Below are 21,892 nucleotides of genomic sequence, written 5' to 3'. Positions count from 1 at the left end.
GGGGCAGGCTTCTTACTAACTGTTCTTACAGCTTAAATTAATCCATTTCTATTAATCTATACCTTGCCACATGGCTCGTGGCTTACCGGCATCTTCACATGCTGTTTGTTTGTCATCATGGTGGCGGCTGGCAGTGTCTCTCTGACTCAGCCTTCCACTTCCCAGCTTTATTCTCCTCCTTGTCCCACCTATACTTCCTGCCTAGCCACTGGCCAATCAGTGATTTATTTATTGACCAATCAGCAACACACTTGTGCTGTGGGATGTTCTGTATGGCAAATGTGTTGCTAATTAGTCAATAAATAAAACACTGATTGGCCATTGGCTAGGCAGGAAGTGTAGGCAGGACAAGGAGGAGAATAAAGCTGGGAAGTGGAAGGCTGAGTCAGAGAGACACTGCCAGCCACCACGATGACAAACAGCATGTAAAGATGCCGGTAAGCCACGAGCCATGTGGCAAGGTATAGATTTATAGAAATGGATTAATTGAAGCTGTAAGAACAGTTAGCAAGAAGCCTGCCACGGCCATACAGTTTGTAACCAATATAAGTCTCTGTGTTTACTTGGTCGGGTCTGAGCGGCTGTGGGTCTGGCAGGTGAGAGAGATTTGTCCTGACTGTGGGCCAGGCAGGAAAACTCTAGCTACACACTTGACATACACACCATCCCACAGCATACTGCTCTGTCGACAGACCTGAGTTTAGAGCCTAGCACTCACATCAACTGGCTCAGAACCACCCCTAAGTCAGCTCCAGGAGATCCAATGCCTTCTTCTGGCCTTCCTGGGTACTGTATACATGTGACACTCACACTCACACTTACACACACACACACACACACACACACACACACACAAATAAAAACAAATATTTTTAAAGTCCACTGAATGATCCTAGTGCTGATAGACCCAGCAATATCTTCTCACCTGTCACTACTGCACCTGGAAAATACAAGCCTTCAGATGACCCAGAGAGACTCAGGTCATCCATCACAGGAGAGCATCCCCTTAGTGTGTTGTCTGTATGGGACAGCAGAGATGTGACTTCTTTCTCAGTTCTGTAAGCATGCTTCTACTCACCCTCAAGAGGACCTTCAGGGAATCTTGAGCCTCCTCAAGCCTGTCTGAGAAAAGTGGTCCTAACAGTATGGGCCCAAGGAATGGGCACTGGTGTTCCTAGTGACTGACTTCAGCTATGACTTTCATGGACAACTAACCCTACCACATACTAGCCTTCAAGAGCAATGGAAACAGGGTGGAGAGATGCTCAGTGGTTAAGAGCACTTGTTGCTCTTGCAGAGGACCTGGGTTCAGTTTCCAGCACCCACATCAGGCAGCTCACCATTGCCTGTAACTCCAGCCTCAAGGGGTCTGTTGCCTCTGGTCATCATAGGCACCTGCACTCACATGCACAAGCCCACACACATACACACATAATTTAAAAAATATTTTAGAAGAGTAATGGGAAGCACTCCACAAATATTTGAATTGCATACTAGAGACACAAATCAACATATGCCCCTTGTGATGTGTTTGTCAATACATCCTTGCATTAAGATGAAAGCACAATAATTAATTGGTATTTACTCCTTGTGTACTCTGTGCTCCATGCCCTAGGTAACATTTGAAGATTTAAGTGTTGTCTGGGAGATGCTAAGTACGTCTAAATGATAATGTACAAGTTCATCTTATGAAGAGACTAATAATAGCCTCAGTTAGAGATTCAGGTAATTTGATCATATCATCTTCTAACTAAAGTATATAGAATCATGGGGCAGTGAGGGGCACTCAGATCTCGCCTCTTTCTCAGTCTTAATGAAAGGTTTAAAAGAAATGAACCTTAAAAAAAATATTGGGGCTGGAGATGGCTCAGTGGTTAAGAGTACTAGCTCCTCTTCCAGAGGACCTGAGTTCAGTTCCCAATACCCACATGGTGGCTTACAGCCATCTGTAACTCTAGTCCCAGGAGATTTGGTCCCCTCTTCTGGCTTACTCAGGCACTGCATCCACATAGTAGACAATCATACAAATAAAAAATAAAGGTTAAAAAAATCATTATATTTATTATTTTGAAAATTAGGTTTGCACATGTGTGTATGTGTACAGGTGCCTGCTCAGGCTGGAGGTATCAGATCCCATAGAGATGGAGTTATATGTGGTTGTGAGTCACCTGATATGGGTGCTGGGAATAGAATTCAGGCGATTTGCAAGTGCAGTATGTGCTCTTAACCACTGAGCCATCTCTCCAGCCTCAAATAAACCTTTAAGAAAAACCAGTAAGATAAATATTGAAATTTGAGACTGAGCTGGGCGGTGGTGGCGCACGCCTTTAATCTCAGCACTCGGGAGGCAGAGCCAGGCGGATCTCTGTGAGTTCGAGGCCAGCCTGGACTACCAAGTGAGTTCCAGGAAAGGCGCAAAGCTACACAGAGAAACCCTGTCTCGAAAAACCAAAAAAAAAAAAAAAAAAAAAAAAAAAAGAAAAGAAATTTGAGACTGGATGAGAAATCCCACCGGGAATCTCAAATAGACAGACACGGTACAGTTTGCACTGGATTCCACATGCTGTGGCCATTCCTTTACTTGTGGGCACTCAACAAACACATCCCCCATTATAACAATGAAAAGCAATAATGCCCAGTGATCCCCGTGGTTCCAGGTGATCTTGGGGACAGAAAAATAAGGAAGTAAGTAAGTCTGTATTTTAAACAATTTATGAGTCTAGTATGCCAAGTAAGATATACACAGAAGTAAGGAAAAATCCAAGGAGATCCCAGTTAAGTTCTTCATTGCATTGCTTTTGTACAGACAGGAGTCCACATTCAACATGTGTACAGTCACGCTGATGGCTGTCTAACACCCTAGATCCATTCACACTCTCATATAAAGGTTGTCTTTGCAGGAAATCCAAGATAACTTCATGTCAAAGCCACAAAGAAATTACCACAAATTTTCTATTTTGGAATGTTGATGGGTATAATTTATTATATACAGTATAATATGCCTGTACGTTCATGTTACAATACACAGTTTTAATTTGTGCACTTGAGGAATCCGGGACATGGAATATAATGGAGTTTTATTGCCCAAGAGTTTGTAGACGTTTTGAATGATGAGTAAGAGGTTTGTCTTAAATTGAGGTGCTATGGGCAAAGCTGCCCCGTGTGGTGATAAAAGTGGTGGCAGTCAGAAGCCTCTGGGTGGTAGGATGGGCTAAAGTGACTGTGGGGATCTCAGCATGCAGCTGAGTGGGCGGTCGCTAGTGGCTAGATATCTTTACACATGCAGCTACAGAGAAGTGGAGAGAAACTAGCACACTCCTCCTTTCCTCCATCTAAAGGCTGAGGGGAGACATGAAGGACACAGTGCAGAATTTGCACAGTTTAGAACATTCTATGTGCATCGTTTTCATAGGACTCAGACTCAAAAACACAAACAAAAACAAAAAACTTCTTATATCTGACTAAAGCCAGGAAACAAAAGCAAAAACAACAAAAAGCAAAGCTTTTGTTCAAACACTTAGCAAACCCTGGTTATGAGAACAGTCATGGATATGTGAGCCATTCTGTTTGATTTCCAGCCTGGCTTAGACCCAGTCCCTTAGTAGGATGTGTGACTGGTTCAAGCCATTGCTCCCAGAAAAAGGGCCCCAGAGTATTGGGAATTTTGGATTTAAAAAACTCTTGGTCCAGGTATGGTAGTACACACCTTTTCAGCAAAGGCAGAAGCAGGCAGCTCTCTGTGAGTTTAAGATCAGTCTGGTCTATACAGTAGGTTCCAGGACGGCCAAGAATACTTAGTGAGGCCCTCTCTTAAACATAAATGAATACTTAAAAACTCTTAGCCAGGCGGTGGTGGTACACAACTTTAATCCCAGCACTCAGGAGGCAGAGGCAGGTGGATTTCTTCAAGTTTGAGGCCAGCCAGTTCTACAAAGTAAGTTCTAGGACAGCCAGAGCTGTTACATAGAGAAACCCTATCTCAAAAAAACAAAAACCAAACAAAGCCCCAAAAGTCTTAAGGATGGAGCTGTTGCACTTCCAGTCAACTGAAGACACACACCAGCTCTCTGCACCAGCATCATCACCCGGCTAGCTCTGAGGGTCCACGCCCTGGATGAGGATTCTTCAGGAAACAGCCCCTACACGGCTGTAAAAGAAGCATGATGTTTCTCACAGGTGCTTTTGCTCACTCAGGATTTTGCTGAGAACCAAGTGCTGAGAGGGGTCCACAGCTCGGTGGGCTCTGATGCCTCCACCCTCAGTTTGTGGGAAAAGTCAGCACACACGGCGGGGTTCCGTTTATCACTTTAGCTGTTTTGCTAACGCTCTCAGAGCTCCCTCAGGCTGCCTTTGGAGGTGTGGGTGCAGCCAAGGTTTTCTGTGACCGTGTAAACACTCTGTCTTTACCAGACTTACCAGTTACACTGCCAACTTGAGAGAGGCCATAAGTGACCCTTGTTTGCCAATCTTACGGCCTATTGGTCAGGTTCATATACCAACAAAACCACAACAACAAAGTGACCAGTACTCCTACTACTGAGTGTTACTGATGGACAAACAGACCCTTGCAGTCACCAACTGTGAAACTGTATTGAGAAGTCAACAGTTCATAGCTATCACTAATCTGGAGTCTTACTTATCCAGGGATGATGAAACACTAAGGCCAGAAACATTTGAAGGAATTACACAAAGAAAAACCCACAGCAGCTGGGCGGTGGTGGCGCACGCCTTTAATCCCAGCACTCGGGAGGCAGAGCCAGGCGGATCTCTGTGAGTTTGAGGCCAGCCTGGCCTACAGAGCGAGATCCAGGACAGGTACCAAAACTACATGGAGAAACCCTGTCTCGAAAAAACAAAACAAACAAACAAAACAAAACAAAACAAAACAAAAATACAGCCCACAGCAAATAATTTTGACAAATTCTGTGACATTAGTAGTTTTTTTTCTATTTTCCGTGAACAGTTGTTTCAGAATGAAAGGAAATATTTCATTTTTCCAGTTCCAAGATGATGGACTGAGTTGATTTTAACTGGAAACTGTCCCTTTCTGCAGTGTGTGTGTGTGTGTGTGTGTGTGTGTGTGTGTGTGTGTGTGTGTGTGTGTGTTTACCATGAACAAAACAATAAAGACAGCAATCACCATCCTCACAGGTGGGACTGTGCTTTGCTATGTTTAGGAACAGAATTTTGTGGTCGGATATCAGGAAGGACTCAGGAAGTATTAGGGTATACACTCTAGGACCACAGAGCAGAACTCTGACATGATGACTAGCTATTCTGGGAAGTTTGGCCGTATGATCTGCTGCTCTGCCAACAGCCTCACTGGCGTATTTTGTTGTTGTCGTTAGATAGCCCAAGCTGGTTTTGAACCCATTATGTAGCCCAAGCTGGCTTCAAATTTGAGATCACCCTGCCTTAGTCTCCTGAGTGCTGGGTTTACAGGTGTGTGTGATTGCCGGCAGCTCTAGGTCTTGTCATTCTTTCTGCCTCTCTCTACCTGCTGCTTCACTCCCTCTCTCCTCCCTCCTGTCTGCTCTGGTCAGCTTTTCTCATGGCCACGCTAGAGTGAATTTAGAGGAGGAATGGGCACTTTGTGGGCCAGGTCCGTGGCTGCTGGTACAGAGTAAGGGAGAGTCCCCAGATTGGGGGCATAAGCCACCAGAGCCTTCAGGAGAAGACAACTCCCAACCCATGAGCACAGACGTGAGGTGAGCTGAGCTCCGATGTGACCCTGGTGCCCTTGGCAGACGGATCTTGTCCTCAGCACTGCTGGGCAGACCGCAAAGGTTCATGGGACAGGACAGCCCACTGAGCTACGGGAAGAAGGCACTCCCAGATGGCCCCTCATTGTTGCTTAGAGAAGAAGACCTTGAAAGCACTGCTGTAGCTCCTGTTGAAGGCTGTGTAGATGAGCGGGTTGAAGAAGGAGTTGGAATAGCCCAACCACAGGAAGATGCTCTTCCAGATGGCAGGGATGTCCCAGGAGCACAGGGGACCGATGAGCTCTGTGACAAAAAAAGGAAACCAGCAGAGCACAAACACCCCGATGAGGATGCCCACCATGAGGGCCGCCCTCTGCTCCTTCTGCTCCCGCCACGTGTCCCCTTCTGTCTGGAAGGTAACGGTGGCGTGGCGGACCGTGAACACCATCTGGGGCTGTTGAGTAGTATCCTTCACCTGCAAGGTACAAACAGACACTTTGTAAGGAACAGACTCTTCACACCCGCCAGGTGGTGGCCAAGCTGAACCCAGGTACAGGTGGGCCTGAGCCCCACAAGCCGCTCCGAAGGAAGTGTTGGAGTTTAGGTGGTGGATCCCATAAACTAGGGGTAGAGGAGTGCAATGGCTGTGCCAGGGGGTCTGCATGTTAGAAAAGGGAGGATGCTGCAACACACAGAGTTCAATGCAAGTGAGTTTGTGGCTATCTCATCAGCTAAAGGGGCAGCAAAAATAAGCAGAACGTGGAACGTGGGGTGTCCTGGTTAGCTTTAGCTGTCAACTTGTCAACTTGGCATAGGGCAGAATCATCTGAGAAATTGCCTAGATCAGATGGGCCTGTGGGCTCGCTCTCTCTCTCTCTCTCTCTCTCTCTCTCTCTCTCTCTCTCTCTCTGTGTGTGTGTGTGTGTGTGTGTGTTTGCCCAGCCTACTATGGGCAATATCATCCCTAGGCAAGTCATCCTGAATGGTATAATAATAAAACCAGCTGAGTTTCAGCCAGCAGTTCTCAACCTGTGGGTCGTGACCCCTTTGGCAAGCCTCTATCTCCAAAAATATTTACATTACGGTGGATAACAGTAGTAAAATTACAGTTATGAAGTAGCAATGAAAATAATTTGATGGTTGGGGTCACCACAACGTGAGGAACTGTCCTAGAGGGTCGCAGCACTAGGATGGTTGAGAACCACTGGACTAAGCCATCTTACAAGCCAGCCAGCAAGAAGCGTCCTCCATGTCTCCTGCTGTCCTTCTTGGGCTGTGCAGTGAGTTCCTCGGTTAGAGGTGATGCTGTGTGGGCTAGGAAGCAGGCCTGCCTTCAAGCTCCTGCCTGACTTCCCTCAATGATGGACTGTGGTCTGGCGTTATAGGCTCCAATAGACACTCCCGTCTCCCAAGTTGCTTTTGGTCCCAGTGCTCTATCACAGCAGTGTAACTGAAACTAGAGCATGAGGCATGTGGATTTGGTGGCAAAGACACAGAAGACGGGATCACAAACTGGGTGGAGTCCGAATCCCCGGGAGGCTAACTTCCAGGCTTGTCTGTGAGGGAAGACACACCCTCAGTGTGGGTGGCACCATCCCATAGGCTGGGGTCCCAGACTAAATAAAAGGAAAGAGTGAGCCGAGCACCATCATCAGTCTGGTTCTGCTTCCCAGCGGCACAGACAGTGTGAGCAGCTACCTCAGGCTCCTGACACCATGACCTCCCTGCCCTGATAGACTGTACCCCCAGACCATGAGCCAATGCAAAGCCTTTCTCCCTTGAGTTGCTTCTGTCAGGTAATTTAACAGAAAAAAAGTGTGTGTATGTAATATATATATATCTCCTAATGAGCTCATTATAAACAAAATAGTGAAGACTGAAAATTCATTTACCATATCTCTCATACCAGGTACCCTAACCCAGCCAGCTACATGGCACCCTGTGGAGGTCAGTGATTTTCCTTTGCCATCTGGAGGCTAACTGGTGGTGGCTTACTGTTGCTGCCCAGCATTAGAGAGGACCCACTGTCGGGGTGGGCTTTGAGGTTTCCTTTGCTCAAGCTTCACTCAGTGTGACACTCAGAGCACTTCCTGTTACCTACAGGATCAAGATGTAGCTCCTTATCTACTCTCAGCTTCTTCTCCAGCAACGTGTCTGCCTGCACACCGCCATGTCCCGCCATGATGATAATGGACTAAACCTCTGAAACTATAAGCCACCCAATTCAATATTTTCCTTTACAGGAGTTGCTGTGGTCATGGTGTCTCTTTACAGCAATAGAAACCCTAACTCAGACAGCAGGTGCAGGGCTCAGTGGGTAAAGGTGCTTGCCACCAAGCTGCTGACCTGAGTTCTATGACTGTAGACTTCAAGAGAGAAGGAGAGAACAGACTCCCTCAGGACTCCCAGGAGGTCCTCCCTCTGACTCTTCCTCCCTCAGGAGGTCTTCATCACTCCTTTTATTTTCATGGGCCAAACTGGGCATTGCTGGTGGCCACAGGACTGCTGGCAACCTGAGGGTAACAGCAACAGTGGGGACACTGAAAACATGGGGTGCTGTGATACTAGGGGTGCTGGAGACATGGAAACACTGGGGCACGTTTTTGCATCAGGAATTCTTCAGAGTTTGGTAACAGAGCTCCATATTTCTCAGAAAAGCACACCCCCACCCCAAATTCTGTTTTCCTTCTGTTGCTGTGCTAAACACTATGACCCAAAGCAACTTGGAGAGGAAAGGGTTGATTTCAGTTTACACTTCCAGGTCACTCTTCATCAGTGAGGAAGTCAAGGTAGGACCTAAGCAGCAGCTAAAGCAGAAACCACAGAGGAGTGCTGATTGCTGACTCACAGGCTCATGCTCAGCTAGCTTTTCCATACAGCCCATGCTCACCTTCCTAGGCGTGGTGCTGCCCGCGGTGGGCTGGACCCTCCCACATCACTCATCAGTCAAGACCTTCTCTCACAGACATGGCCACAGGGCAATCTGAGTTGGGCAGTGTCTCAATTGAGGTTCCCTCTCCCCAGGTCACTCCAGGTGATGTCAACTAACGGGGACACACTTCCATGTGAAACATGGATCCTTCTCTCAGGCCATGTTCTGGTGCTGTGTTCAACACCAGCACCTCCCCCGCCCCCCACAAGTGAGCTCAATGATTGAAATCACTGTCCACGGAGCTGTCAGGTCCATTGGTAGGAGATCCTGGCTGTTTGAAGAGTTTCCACTTTCTCTCATTTCTGGGTTTGTGTGCTCACCCTGCCTTCCAGGACTTGGCTGTCTACTCTCTGCCAATCGATGGCTTCAGTGAAGCACTTAACTGGGTCTGTAGAATGACATGTACCAATTGCCATAAGAGTTTAATGCACTCATTAGCAGATCTCAGGAAGAGAGAATCAGGCTAACACAGAGTGAGCAGTCAGACCAAGCCAGATCCTCTCAACTCTGACACACACTTAGAAAAGGCGCTGCACAATTTCAGACTCACAGAAAGTTTCCAGCTTTACCAGCCTTTTGTCTTTCAAAACTGAGTTATTTGGGGACAGGTACCACTTGCCAGAGCTCTTGGGTTTTGTTTGTTTGTTTTGTTTTCTAAAATATTGATATGCTAAATAATTGTTTATGATTTTACTACAAATCTAGCATGCTCTTTCCACTGCTTTGTGGTGCTGAAGTTGGGGGACAGAGACTCTCAGCTCTAAAGGGTGGGTTCAGGTGATTTGCAAGACAGGTCACCTGGACCTGCCAGAACACTAAGAAACAGATTCCCAGATTAGAAGAAGGCTCTCCATAGTGGTGACTCAGGGACAGACTGCTTGTGCTGTAGCTATGGTAACAAGGAGGCTTGCTGGTTGTCTAAACCTCTTCCTCTGATCAAGGACAATGCAGTTCCCAGTGCACATGCTTGTAAACAAGCCAGTAATCATCAGCCTTCACTCAGGAGCCAGCCAATCAAGTCAAAGTCACCCTAGAAACCTGACTCTGAAAACCAATCATTTTGAGTACTCACATTCTACAGATGACGTTGGCCTCTGCCCCACAGAATGACCACTCACCCTGAGCCCGATCATTCTGAATTCATTGAGATAATTATGATTTCCCTTCTCCTAAGAACAGTTAGAGATGACGGGATTTCTCTTTGGTGATATATTGTGTACTCTAATAAAATTTGCCTTAAGATCAGAGAACAGAACAAGCCACTAGATTAAACATAGAAGCCAGGCACGGGTGGCACACACCTTTAATCCATCTGGATCTCTGCGAGTTGAAAGCCACCCTGGACTACATGAGATTGACTCAGTCTAGGAGAGAAACAGAGCCAGGTAGTGAGTGGTGGCACATGCCTTTAATCCCAGTACTAGGAAGTAAGTAATACAGCTGGGAGAAAGGTATGTAAGGCGCGAGGAGACAGGAACTAAAGGCTTTTCGGCTGGAGAGCTTCAGAGACATTCAGAGGGTTCATGGAGTTGGTGAGGTGAGACGAGGCTGTGGCTTGTTCCTTTGTCTCTCTGATCGTTTAACATTTACACCAATATCTGGCTCTGGGTTCTTTTTTTTTTTTTTATTAAAAGACCTATTTTAGACTTCTTATTAAATTTTTCTTACTGCCTAGGCCATAGATTCACTAGTTCTTTTCATTTCAGCCTCTGGGTCACAGCTGTGCCACCCTTGGCCAGTTTTAAAGGTAACACTGAGACCATTTCTAGGACCTGCCATGATATCTCCCCACCAAAAGGCATTCACTGGACCCCAGCTCCAGGTACCTTTTGTTCAGGCACTCCTGGTTCCTTGGGTTCCTGCTGGTCCCCTGGGCTCCTATTGCTATCCCAGAATTTGCAAATAAGGATGTCTTTGTGCCAGATCACCGTATTGAGGTGTTTGCTTCAAGTAACTAGAGCCTCAGCTAGAAGTCTGCTCTTGGATCTTGGATTAGATCTTGGGATAAGGTGTAGTTGGTGTCAGAGTGCAGTACCGGCAAACGCCACCATGCTGTGCAATTAACTTGCAGCATCTACAGTTGCATGCTTTTTTGTTTTAAAGATTTGTTTTGTGTGTGTTCGCGCGCGCGCACGCGCGCGCACGCACACACACACACACACACACACACACACACACAGACACACACGCACGTGCGAATGTGCATCTACATGCCGGTGCTCTCAGAGTCTATTAGAAGGTATTAGGTCACCTGGAGCTGGACTTGTAAGCTGCCAGATATGAGTGCCAGGATTGAACTCAGGTCCTCTACAAGAACAGCAAGTACTCTTAATCACCGAGCCATCTCTGTCTAGCCCCAGTCAGCTTGTTTAATTGATATCCAGAGGCCCTACAACACTGCCCACTTGGGGTCTCTCTCTAGCATGTTCTGGGAGCTCTATCAACTTCCTAAATGAACTGCCCTTTCTTCAAGATTTTTTTGTTCATGAAAAATTGAAGCATTCTGTAAACTCACTAGATATAAAGTCAGATCTATAAACTGTAAATTCAAAGCCTATACCAGAGTCAGGGGCATAAAGGAAATTTTTTCCTAAACTTCAGAGAAAGGGGCAGAAATGTGTTATGGAATTCAGAATTTAATTAGACTACCAAACAAACGATATTACCAGGATCTGTCACAGCCTGAGTTGACATCTCTTCAGATTTGGAAATATTTAAAAGGAGGACAGAGAGGAAAAGAGTTATCTAAGCCAATTGTGGAAATTTAAACATAAAGATAAAGATAGAATATGGATTACATAAGGTGCTTTCAGAAGCTTCCCTTGCATGGGATGACTGAACAAAGGTGCAAAATTGCAAAGCAAACAAAGACAGAGAATAGATTTAGCATCCATGCAGCATTTGTGTGGAATGGAAGCCCACAGCTGATGGAATGAAGCCTTAGCTGAAGCCCAGTCTTCTTCTTTTCTTTCTTTCTTTCTTTCTTTCTTTCTTTCTTTCTTTCTTTCTTTCTTTCTTTCTTTCTTTCTTTCTTTCTTTCTTTCTTTCTTTCTTTCTTTCTTTCTTTCTTTCTTTCTTTCTTTCTTTCTTTCTTCCTTCCTTCTCTCTCTCTCTCTCTCTCTCTCTCTCTCTCTCTTTCATTTTTTGTTTGTCTTTTTGAGACTGGGTTTTCTGTGTAGCCATGGCTATCCTGGAACTCACCATGCAGACCAGTCTGGCCTCGAACTCACAGAGATCTTCCTGCCTCTGCCTCCCAAATACTAGAATTAAAGGCATTTGCCACCATGCCTGGTTCAGTCTTTTCTTTCAGTAAAGGGACTAAAAAATAAGAAGTAAATGGAACAATAAACCTAGCAACTTATAAAATACTCGATATGAGGCTAGATATTTCCAAATAGCCTTAAAAAGTAAAAGCCAGCGATCTGTATGAGATGAGGTTTTCTGGATACACCTGACTAAGCCTCTGTACCCAGAGATATGGGAGACTAGATTAAGACCCATGTACTAATAGATTATCTATCAGTTGTCTATCTGTCTTTCATCTCTTTATATCTATCATGTATCAATTATCTGTCATCTATTATCTATCATCTACCACTGTCATCTATCACTTATCTATATCTTTCATAATCTATTAGCAGAAGGCACCTTAAAAGAATCAATATCTCAAGCTAGAAACTGAGTGCAGTGGAAACTCCCAGGAATCTATGAGGGTGACCCTAGCTAAGACTCTGAGTAATGGGGGATATGGAGCCTGAACTGGTCATCTCCTGTAACTAGACAAGATCTCCAGTGGAGGGATTGGGACCCCAACCCAGGCATATAATCTCTGACCTACAATTTATCCTGCCTGTAAGATATGGTGGGACAAAGGTGGTGCAGAAATTATGGGAGTGGCCAACCAATGACTGGTCCAACTTGAGACCCATACTATCAGAGGGAGCCCATCTCTGACAATGCCTGGAGGGCCAGAACCCAGAGACTGGACAGCCCAGAGTCCTAGGAGAGAACCAAACATGACTGGCAAAAAATAAAAAAGAAGTCAATGAAATGATTCCTAATGATGCTCTGCTATATTCATAGACTGCTGCCTAGCCCAACTGTCAATAGAGAACCTTCACCCAGAAACTGATGGAAATAGGTGCAGAGACCCAAAGCCAAACATTAGATGGACCTTAGGAAATCCTGTGGAAGAGTGGGAGGAAGGATTATGCAAGCCAGAGGGGCCAAGGATACCATGGGAAAACACAGAGTCAACTAACCTGGGCTCTTAAGGGCTCACAGAGACTGAACCACCAACCAGAGAAATTATATGGGCCCTCTGCACATGTTTTGCAATTGTGTGACTTGGTCTTCTCATGGGATGCTGCAAGCTGCAGGAAAATGTAATGGAATTCAGCTACTATCACAAAAGCTACTACTTGGAAAAGTCAAGGACTTTTCCGAAGGTCAAGCCATGGCTTAAGAAGTCTTGGTGATATTTTAGCTTTTGTATATATATTAACTGGTTCCTATAGTGATTTTCTTGTAATGCTATGCATGCTTCCGAGAACTAACAGTGTATTTATCTAAAATACCTATCAAGCATCCAAGGCCAAACAATCTCCTGAACTAAGGTCACACCCTTGTGGAAACACATGCTCCCTAGGTCAGGCGGATAGCCTTCTTTCTTGTGCGACCTGAGACCCTCCTTTTCTATTACTAACATCATAGACTCCTAACTTCTCACCTAACCACTTCTAGGAATGTAGGTTGAGCACATAAATTCCCTTTTTGATATACTAACCGATCATTAGTTCTCAGTTGACCTTCTCCTTTACTACTCCCATTTTGGATTGTAAAAAAAAAAGCCTGGTGGTCACTGCCTGGGGAAAACTCTTATCTACCTTTATGACCCTGTAAGAATTCGAGCCTGGTGACCTTGCTCTGCCAGAAGACTGCTATTGTTTGGGTTTATAACTGGATTTCTGAGAGACTTGGGGAGAACTGAGAGAATAAGGAGAGTGAGAGGAGGAGAGAGAGAGAGGAAAAAAGAGAATGGAAGAACTAGATGGGTAAGGACTGGAGAGGAACGAACTGAGATGGGTAAGAACTAGATTGAAGGGCTAGAAGAGAGTACCAGAGGAATGAGATGGAAGATGAGGAAGAGCCAGATGGGGAAGAACAAGATGAGAGAAAAGGAGATGAGAGAGAAGCTAAGATGGGAAAGAACTAGATGGATGAGAACCCAGATGGGGCAGAACCAAGATAAGAGAATCAAGTCAGTGGATAAATGTAAAGAGAAATCAGGCAAGAAAGGAGCTAGGCATGAGAGCAGAATAGAAGCTATGTAGAGAAAGGACCAACACAGAATAATAAAGTGTATGGACTAAGGAGTTTCATGTACCTAGATTCATTTTATATCATCAAAGATTAAATTATCAGCTGGTTGTAGATTCTTCCTGGACCCTGGGAGGGGATTATTGAGGGGCTGGACCCCCATAGTCCCAGATAGTGGAACTCCTGGCAGAGGGAGCAGAGACTGTCTCTGACTCTGTTTCCTGCTCTTAAGACCCTTTCCTCCTGCTGGGTTGCCTCATCCAGCCTTACTAGGACAGGAGGTGCCTAGTCTTGCTGCAACTGGATATGGCATGGATGGCTAGTATCCATGGGAGGCCTGCCTTTTTCTGAAGGGAAGAGAGAGGAAGTGGATGAGGGAGCTTGGGAGAGGGACTAGGAGGGGAAGAGAGAGGGAGGGAGGAGAAACTGTGATTGGGCTGGGAAAAAATTAATTGATTAATTAATAAAAAATTAAAAATAAACCGGGTGGTGCTGGTGCATGCCTTTAATCCCAGCACTTGGGAGGCAGAGCCAGGCAGATCTCTGTGAGTTCGAGTCCAGCCTGGTCTACAGAGCGAGATCCAGGAAAGGCGCAAAGCTACACAGAGAAACCCTGTCTCGAAAAAACAAAAAAACAAAAAAATAAATAAATAAAAATAATTGCCAAGTGGTGGTGGTGTATGCCTTTAATCCCAGCACTTGGGAAGTAGAAGCAGGTGAATCTCTGTGAATTCGAGGCCAACCTGGTCTACAAAGAAAGTTCCAGGACAGCTAGGACTGTTACACAAAGAAACCCTGTCTCAATAAATAAATAAATAAATAATAAATTAATAAATAAATAGATATCTCATATTAACTGATAAACAAAGTCACTATCCAAAATCTGCTTACTAAAGTCATTCCAATGGGGACATAATCACCCACCAAGTCCCCATCCTTCTAACTTCAGAGGACATCTGCCTACACTGTGGATGCCCTGCTTGTACTGAGTTAAAGCTACCTTTAACCCTCACACTATAGAAAGTTAACTCATTTGGTATATAATTTAAAAGTTACTTGGGGGTGGGCTGGAGAGCCGGCTCAGCAGTTAAGAGCACTAGCTGCTCAGCTAGGTGTGGTGGCTCCACCCCTTTTATCCCAGCCCTGAGGAGGCAGAGGCAGGCAGGTCTCCAAATCTGAGGCCTGCCTGGTTTACACAGTGAGTTCCAGGACAGCCAGGGATACACAGAGAGACCCTGTCTTAAAAAAAACCCCATATATATATATATATATATATATATATATATATATATATATAACCACTGCTCAGCTGCTCAACCAAAAGACCTGGGTTTGATTCCAGCCCATATAGCAGACCAATACTATTTGTAACTTCAATTCCAGGGAATCCAACACTCTCTTCTGGACTTTGCATGCACTGGGCACACACATGGTATACATATATATATGCAGGCAAAACACCTATAACACATAAAATAAAATAATTTAAAAAATAAATGAAATGAAAGTTACCTGAGAATGGCTGGTTGGCTCAACAGGTAAAGACATTTGCCGCCAACCTTGATGACCTAAGTCTGAGCCCTGGAATACACCGGTTGGAAACAGAACCAACTCTGACCAGTTGTCTTCTGATTTACACGTGTGCACGGAGGCACACACACACAAAATGTAAAACAATGAAAAGACAAGACATCTGAAAGACAAAGGTAACCTGGTTTGCAGTAAATTTAAAATAGTAAACCTAGGGAAATTTTTCTTTAATAAAATACTTTGTTGCTGGGCATAGTAGGTGCTGTAATCTATTTTGGAGGCTAAGGAAGGAAGATTTTCAAGGTTAAGACCAACCTGGGCTACATAAGGAATTCCAGGCTAGCCTGTATTATATAGGAAGACCCTACCATAAACAAATAACAGACAGACAAAACGATTTGTTTGTGCCAGGTGATAAGAAAGAGCAAATGGAAGACCAATCTGCGGCTATGCAGCACATTTCTCAAAGGTTTGAGAAACGTGGGTGCTGGTGGTGAGAAGACAGCCCTTCCGTCTGTGACTCTCCTAGAGTTCAGTGAGTATTGGCTGTTTCCTAACGAGCTGTGCTGCCACTCGGGATGAGATTGTAGCTAAGAATGCTTACACTACAGACCATAGCTTTACCGAAAAGGCAGCAAGGGGCCTGGAGTCCCTGTAGACACCCCACAAGCAAGAGGAACTGCAGCCCAATGCACTCATGCAGCTGCATGAGAGTCCCCAGAAACCTGTCCTTTTACACTGATAACAGTGTGCCAAGGGGGCTGGAGAGATGGCTCAGTGGTTAAAAGCACTGGATCCTTTTTCAGAGGACCCCGGTTAAATCCCAGTGTCCACAAGGCAGCTCACAACCATTTCTAACTTCAGTTCTAGGGGATCCAACACCTTTTTCTAGCCTCCACAGACACCAGACACACATGTGGTACACAGATATACATATAGACAAACACCTGTACATATAAAAATTTTTTAAAATGTACTGAGGCTAGGGATTTAGTTCAGTTGGTAGCATGCTTACAGCATGTACAAGCCCCAGATACAATCTTGAGCACCAAATAAACTGGGTATGATGAGTTACACCTCTAGTCCCCGCACTAGGAAGGAGAAGAGAAGATCAGTTCACAGAGAGCTGGAGGGGACCCGGCACCCTCTTCTGGCCGCCGTGGACACTTGCAAAATGCTTGTTTTTAATTATTTACTGAGTGTTTTGCCTCCATCTAAGTCTGTGTACCATGTGCATGCAGTGCCCCCAGAGGCCAGAAGAGGGCATTTGATCCCCTGGAACTTGAGTTACAGATGTGGGTGCTGAAAATCCCACTGAGGTTATTTGGAAGAACTGCGGATGCTCTTAACAACTGAGCCATCTCTCCAGTTCCCCAAGAAATGTTTTTAAATTTAAAAAAAGTACACACTGACTGAGCCATGCTCCCCAGCCTCAGTTCAGTAATCAAAGCTTTGTTCCTTTGACTGGTAAGTCCTCTGTCACTACTTGTAATGAGCCCCAACCCCCAATCACTAACGGACCTACCCAGCATCTCCCTGTTGTTAGAGTAGGGGGGAAAAGTGAGTCTCTGGCCTGAATGGAGACCTAACATTCAGCTGAGCAGGATCATTCACTTGGCCAAGAAACCACCCCTAGGAACTGAGGCTTCCTTAAGCCATGCTGCAGAGGTAGGTGAAGTAATCAGTCCTTTAATGAGGTACTGAGATTTTCTTCCCCAAGTCCCCACGCAGTAGCTTACGGCTACAACCACATTGTTTTGCCTGCTCCTTTTCTAAGTGTAACTTCTTCTCTTCTCCTTCTGTCTCTTTTCCAAGCATACTTTCCTTAACACTTTGGGCTCCCTCCCCCAACATTTTGGACTTCCTTACTCTTCCTAAAGCCTCCTCCCCACCCCATGGCCTCCTGTCCACCTTTCGTCCGATCTCTACAACAGGCTTAAACTGAATGACTTTTCCCTTCCTCTCCTCCTTCTCTGGGCAGCGGCTGAGGGTTTTTTTTTTTTTGTTTTTTTTTTTTTTTTTTTTTTTTTGTGGGGCGGTTTGAGACAGAGTTTCCCTGTGTAGCTTTGGAGCCTGTCCTGGATCTCGCTCTATAGCCCAGGCTGGCCTCGAACTCACAGAGATCCGCCTGGCTCTGCCTCCCGAGTGCTGCCCAGCAGCGGCTGAGATTTTAAGGCTTGCCTGCCTTCGAGATTTTCTTTCAAATTCTAAAATTGTCTTTGTGTTTCCATTTGAGTCTATTCCTAAATTATTTTATTAATGAGACCAAGAACACCCAAAGGGGTTCATAAGTGGAGTCTGAGTGTGTTCCTGGGGAAACTGAGAAGGCTCACCTTTTAGACTGTCAGTCTCATCACTCATTCATAAAAGAATTTAGAAGCAGACTAGAAAGGAAGTTGGGGATAATTTTATTGGAGTTTAAAAGAAAAACAACAGGGCGGGGAAGCTGTGACTCTCCGAAGCTGCCAATGGATGGGAAATGGGGACGAGGGAGAGAAAGAGCCATGCTGTTTGCACTGGCGGTCAGCAAGGGGCCCCAGGGAGAAGAGAGGGAGTTCAGAGAGAACGAGAGACAGCCCGAGAACCAGGGACAGCACACTTGGCCTTTGGCCAGTGTCTGAAAGAAAGGGAAATAGATAAAAAGAAGAAAACGGGCCAAGTTACACCAGGCAGATTCTGAAAGGGGCTGTGCCAGAGAAGAGGCCTCTGGAAAGGAAAAGTACATTGTCTCATTAGGGGTAATTTATCCCTTCCACCTCCTTTTTGGCTGCTTGAAATGTTAGGTCTCCACTCAGGCTAGAGACAGAACAACCTTCACCCTTTTTTTTTTTTTTTATGGTAATTTAAATTCCAAGGAAGAGCAAAGCATTCTGTTACCAGGGAAACAGAGGTGGAACCCAAGCTTTAGTTGCCTAAAGCTATTTAGTTTAGAACCTAGCTCTGGGCTCTTTGGTGGATACAGTAGAGTTTCCAAAATTCAGTTCAGTGAATTCTGATCCTCAAAATTCTTTGTTGTGGGGCCATCCTGTGCTATTAGGAATCACCAGGCAGTCCAGACATCATCCTTGGTGGAGGACCACTGCTCTAGATGGAGGAACAGGGAGCCATGTCTCCCTTTGCCCCTTCCCTACCTCCTCCACCTATTGTGCCCTAAGCTTGAATGACTAGGAATGCAGCCACACTGACAAGGTCTTCACAAAGAACCACCATTTACTTAGGCTTACCTTTACATCAAGCCAGTACAACACATCCAGCACATTCAGTTAAAGTATTCTGCTGTCCCAGAGCCCAGCAACAGAAAACCGGGACTGTATTCTTGTCTGATCTAACTTCAGTACATAAGTGAGGCCCTCAGCAATGAATGGGTAGGGAGCTGACTCCTTTTCCTGGAGTTTGAGAACATTGAATCACCAAGTCAGATTTCCAGGAGTTAAGGAGAGGTAGATAGGGAATTGTGGGTGGCAGAAGATGGAAGCTGGACTTCCTTGTAGAGATTGTCTGCTTCAAAGGCCAGCCACAGGGATCTGGGGGGAGCTATCTGTTCTGAAACTTGATTTTCTTCCTGCATATTACTCAAAGGGAAAGCAGATAGGCCAGGTGATCCTCAGCGGTGCCCATGGTCTGATGGGGCTGCAGTAAATAGGCCCAGAAGGCAGTGGTCCAAACCATAAGGCAAGGAAAGCAGACACCAAACGCAGGCACCAGGATGACAGTAAACAGTTGTCTTTAATCTTGGGGGGGGAGGAGGGATGATTAGACAGGACACTGAAGAATGATAAATGACAACCTAGAAATAATAATTTGCAAAAGAGCCTAGAACACAACACAACCGATGTGCCTGCTGTGTGGCAATCATCCTGTCAATCATTCTAATCTTCCCTCCTCAGACGCTCCCTCACTACTAATGCAGAAAAAGGCAGATTTTTTTCGTTTCTTCCCCCCCCCCCCCCCCGCGCTACCCCCTTCCCCGGGTACTGAGCCAGTGTTCCCCAGACACTAGCTTCATCAGATGTTCTATAAGGGATGCTGTCCATCCACAGAACTTTAGTGCCAAAGTGGACCCGATAGGATACGACCACAAACCCTACAATTTCCACATAAGAAAACAACCCACCAGACACTCAACACAGGAGGGACTCTGTAATTCAGAGCTTAAAGCAAAGGTAGTCTCTGGCGCTTGCGCCCTCCCTTGCCTACATCTTCCTAAACTGGAGAGTTTCACCTTCCATAGACTTCGGGGGAGGTCTGCCGAGAAGAAAGCCTTTGCAGATGCAAGTGAAGTATTTTTAGCGATCCTTGTAGCACCCACCTCCACAGCTTCGGGAACGGGGGAGACGCTGTTGGTCTTCCTGGAGCCCACGCGGAACTTCGCGGCCTTGTAAATCTTCCAGTACACGAAGAGCACCACGCACAGCGGCAGGTAGAAGGCGCCCACGGTAGAGAACACGGTGTAGGAAGGCTCGCGACTGACCTGGCACTCCTCGCTGAGCTCAGAGTACGTCTCCCCCCAGCCGAAGAGTAGCGGGGTCAGAGAGATGACCGCAGAGAGCGCCCAGGTGAGCACGATCATCACGTTGGAAACGCGCTTGCGGGCACGGAGTGTGTACTCCAGGTGGCGTGTGATCGACCAGTAGCGGTCCAGGGCTATGGCTGTCACATTCCAGATGCTGGCTGTGCAGCAGAGCACGTCACACGCTATCCACAACTGGCACAGCCGCCGGCCCAGCTGCCAGCGGCGCCCGGACAGTTCGTGTACCAGACTCAGTGGCATGACCAGCGCAGCCACCAGCACATCCGAGATGGCCATAGACGCCACCAGGTTGTGTGGGACGCGGTGGAAGGTGCGTACCCTGAGGATGGTGGCCAGCACCAGCAGGTTCCAAGCAAACGTGGCCGCGGCTAGAAAGCCTAGCAAGGTCAGAACTAGCACTCGGAAAACTGAGAGAAAGGGCCGACTAGGGCGCAGGTCTTCCGCACCCAGGCTGCGATTGGGTTCCAAAGAAGAGGGAGTGGAGAGGGAAAAGGAGGTCAAGTTTACAGGCAGATCCATCGCTGGTCCAGGACACCTGCGTTCAGATTCAGTGTAGCCACTGAGCCCACCGGAGTCAATCTAGAGATGTTTGCGACCACCGACTAGTGGAGAGGTTTCTGTCAAGAGCCTGTGACCCTGACCCCAATCTCCAATCAGTGAGAGTCTGGAGGAGCTAGGCTGCAAGCCGCACAGACTCTGTATCCTTAGGGATTTGGAAAGCGGACTCAAGGGGCTGAGTCTAGAAGCCAGGGCTCGCCTAATCTATCACATGTCTGCGTTTCCTCACCTCGGCGGAGACCGCTGTCTGGTCGCCAGCAGCAGAGCATCCTTGGGATCGTCTCTGCCGGTGGATTCCTGGAAGCCGGCTGGTGCGTCAGAGCAGTCGCTGGTCCGGGATTGCTCCCTGCCCGCTCCCCCACCCCCTTCTCCGGGCAGTGGCGCCCTGGGGAACAGCCAGATGCTGAAGAAGCCACGCAGGTACCTGCTTTCTAGAGATGGTCTTCTGCCCTACGCTGGCCTCTCTCCACCATGCCTGGGGTTGCTACTCCGAAAACGCACGCTGGCGCGCCCACCTGGACCGGCCTTAGCAAAGTGGGGATCCAGCGCTACGTAAGGCATCAGCTGATGAAGCCGCCTCTCTCCGCCCCTGGCTCCCGAGCTGCGGTGCTTGGCGCTGTCCACGGTGCTGCCGCCTACACCAGCACGCAGCTTGGTGGCTGTCCAAGGTCCATTAGCTCTTCACCGATTGGTCAGTGGCCGGGATCCAGTTTACTAGTAAACTTTCCTAAAGCCTTTCTCCAGTACCCACGCCCCCCTGGAGGTGATTTTGAAGCCCCGAGCGGCATCTCGGTTTCCAATGGGTGTTGTGCACAAGTGTTCCGAGTGAGGTACTTAACTAACAGTCTAGCGTACTGTTTCCCCCCTCCAGATTTCAGTACGTGATTGCCTCCTAGGTGGGTAAGCTCAGTGCCCTCACTTAAAGAGTTGTTTGCCTTAGAGGAGGAGACAGATGGCTGTTTGTCCTGTTCTCAGAGAAGGCTGAGGTGTAGAGCTAGGGTGCCTGTTTCCTGACACCTAGAAAGAGGCTTACAGTAGTCTCTCCTGCAGCACTACTGAAGAAGCTGGAGAGATGGCTCAGCCATTAAGAGCACTGGCTGCCCTTGCAGAGAACCTGCTTTGGTTCCTAGGATTCAGGTAGTGTCTCATAACTGGCTGCAACTCCATTTTCAGGCAATAAGACACCCCCTTCTGGCCTCCACAGGCACCAGGCACACATGTGATGCACATACATACAAGCAGGCAAACACTAATATACATAAAATAAAAATAAACAAATCCTTAAGAAAAAAAGAAAAAGAAAAGGCCCATGACACTTAA

General features: G+C 46.6%; 1 protein-coding gene across 1 annotated transcript; it reads right to left on the bottom strand.

Moving 5' to 3' along the window:
- Window positions 1–5,844: 5,844 nt before the first annotated feature.
- On the bottom strand, window positions 5,845–20,533 carry Htr5a (5-hydroxytryptamine receptor 5A). Its single transcript, XM_059256649.1, has 2 exons — window positions 19,793–20,533; window positions 5,845–6,177 (listed from the first exon to the last, which is right to left on the bottom strand). The coding sequence occupies exons 1-2, from the start codon at window positions 20,531–20,533 to the stop codon at window positions 5,845–5,847; spliced, it is 1,074 nt and encodes a 357-aa protein (XP_059112632.1).
- Window positions 20,534–21,892: the final 1,359 nt, after the last annotated feature.

The sequence above is a fragment of the Peromyscus eremicus genome, chromosome 3, assembly GCF_949786415.1.
Source record: "Peromyscus eremicus chromosome 3, PerEre_H2_v1, whole genome shotgun sequence".
Lineage (NCBI taxonomy): Eukaryota > Metazoa > Chordata > Mammalia > Rodentia > Cricetidae > Peromyscus > Peromyscus eremicus.
Note: the sequence above shows the minus strand (reverse complement) of the source record. Positions and strands in the feature narration are given on the sequence as shown.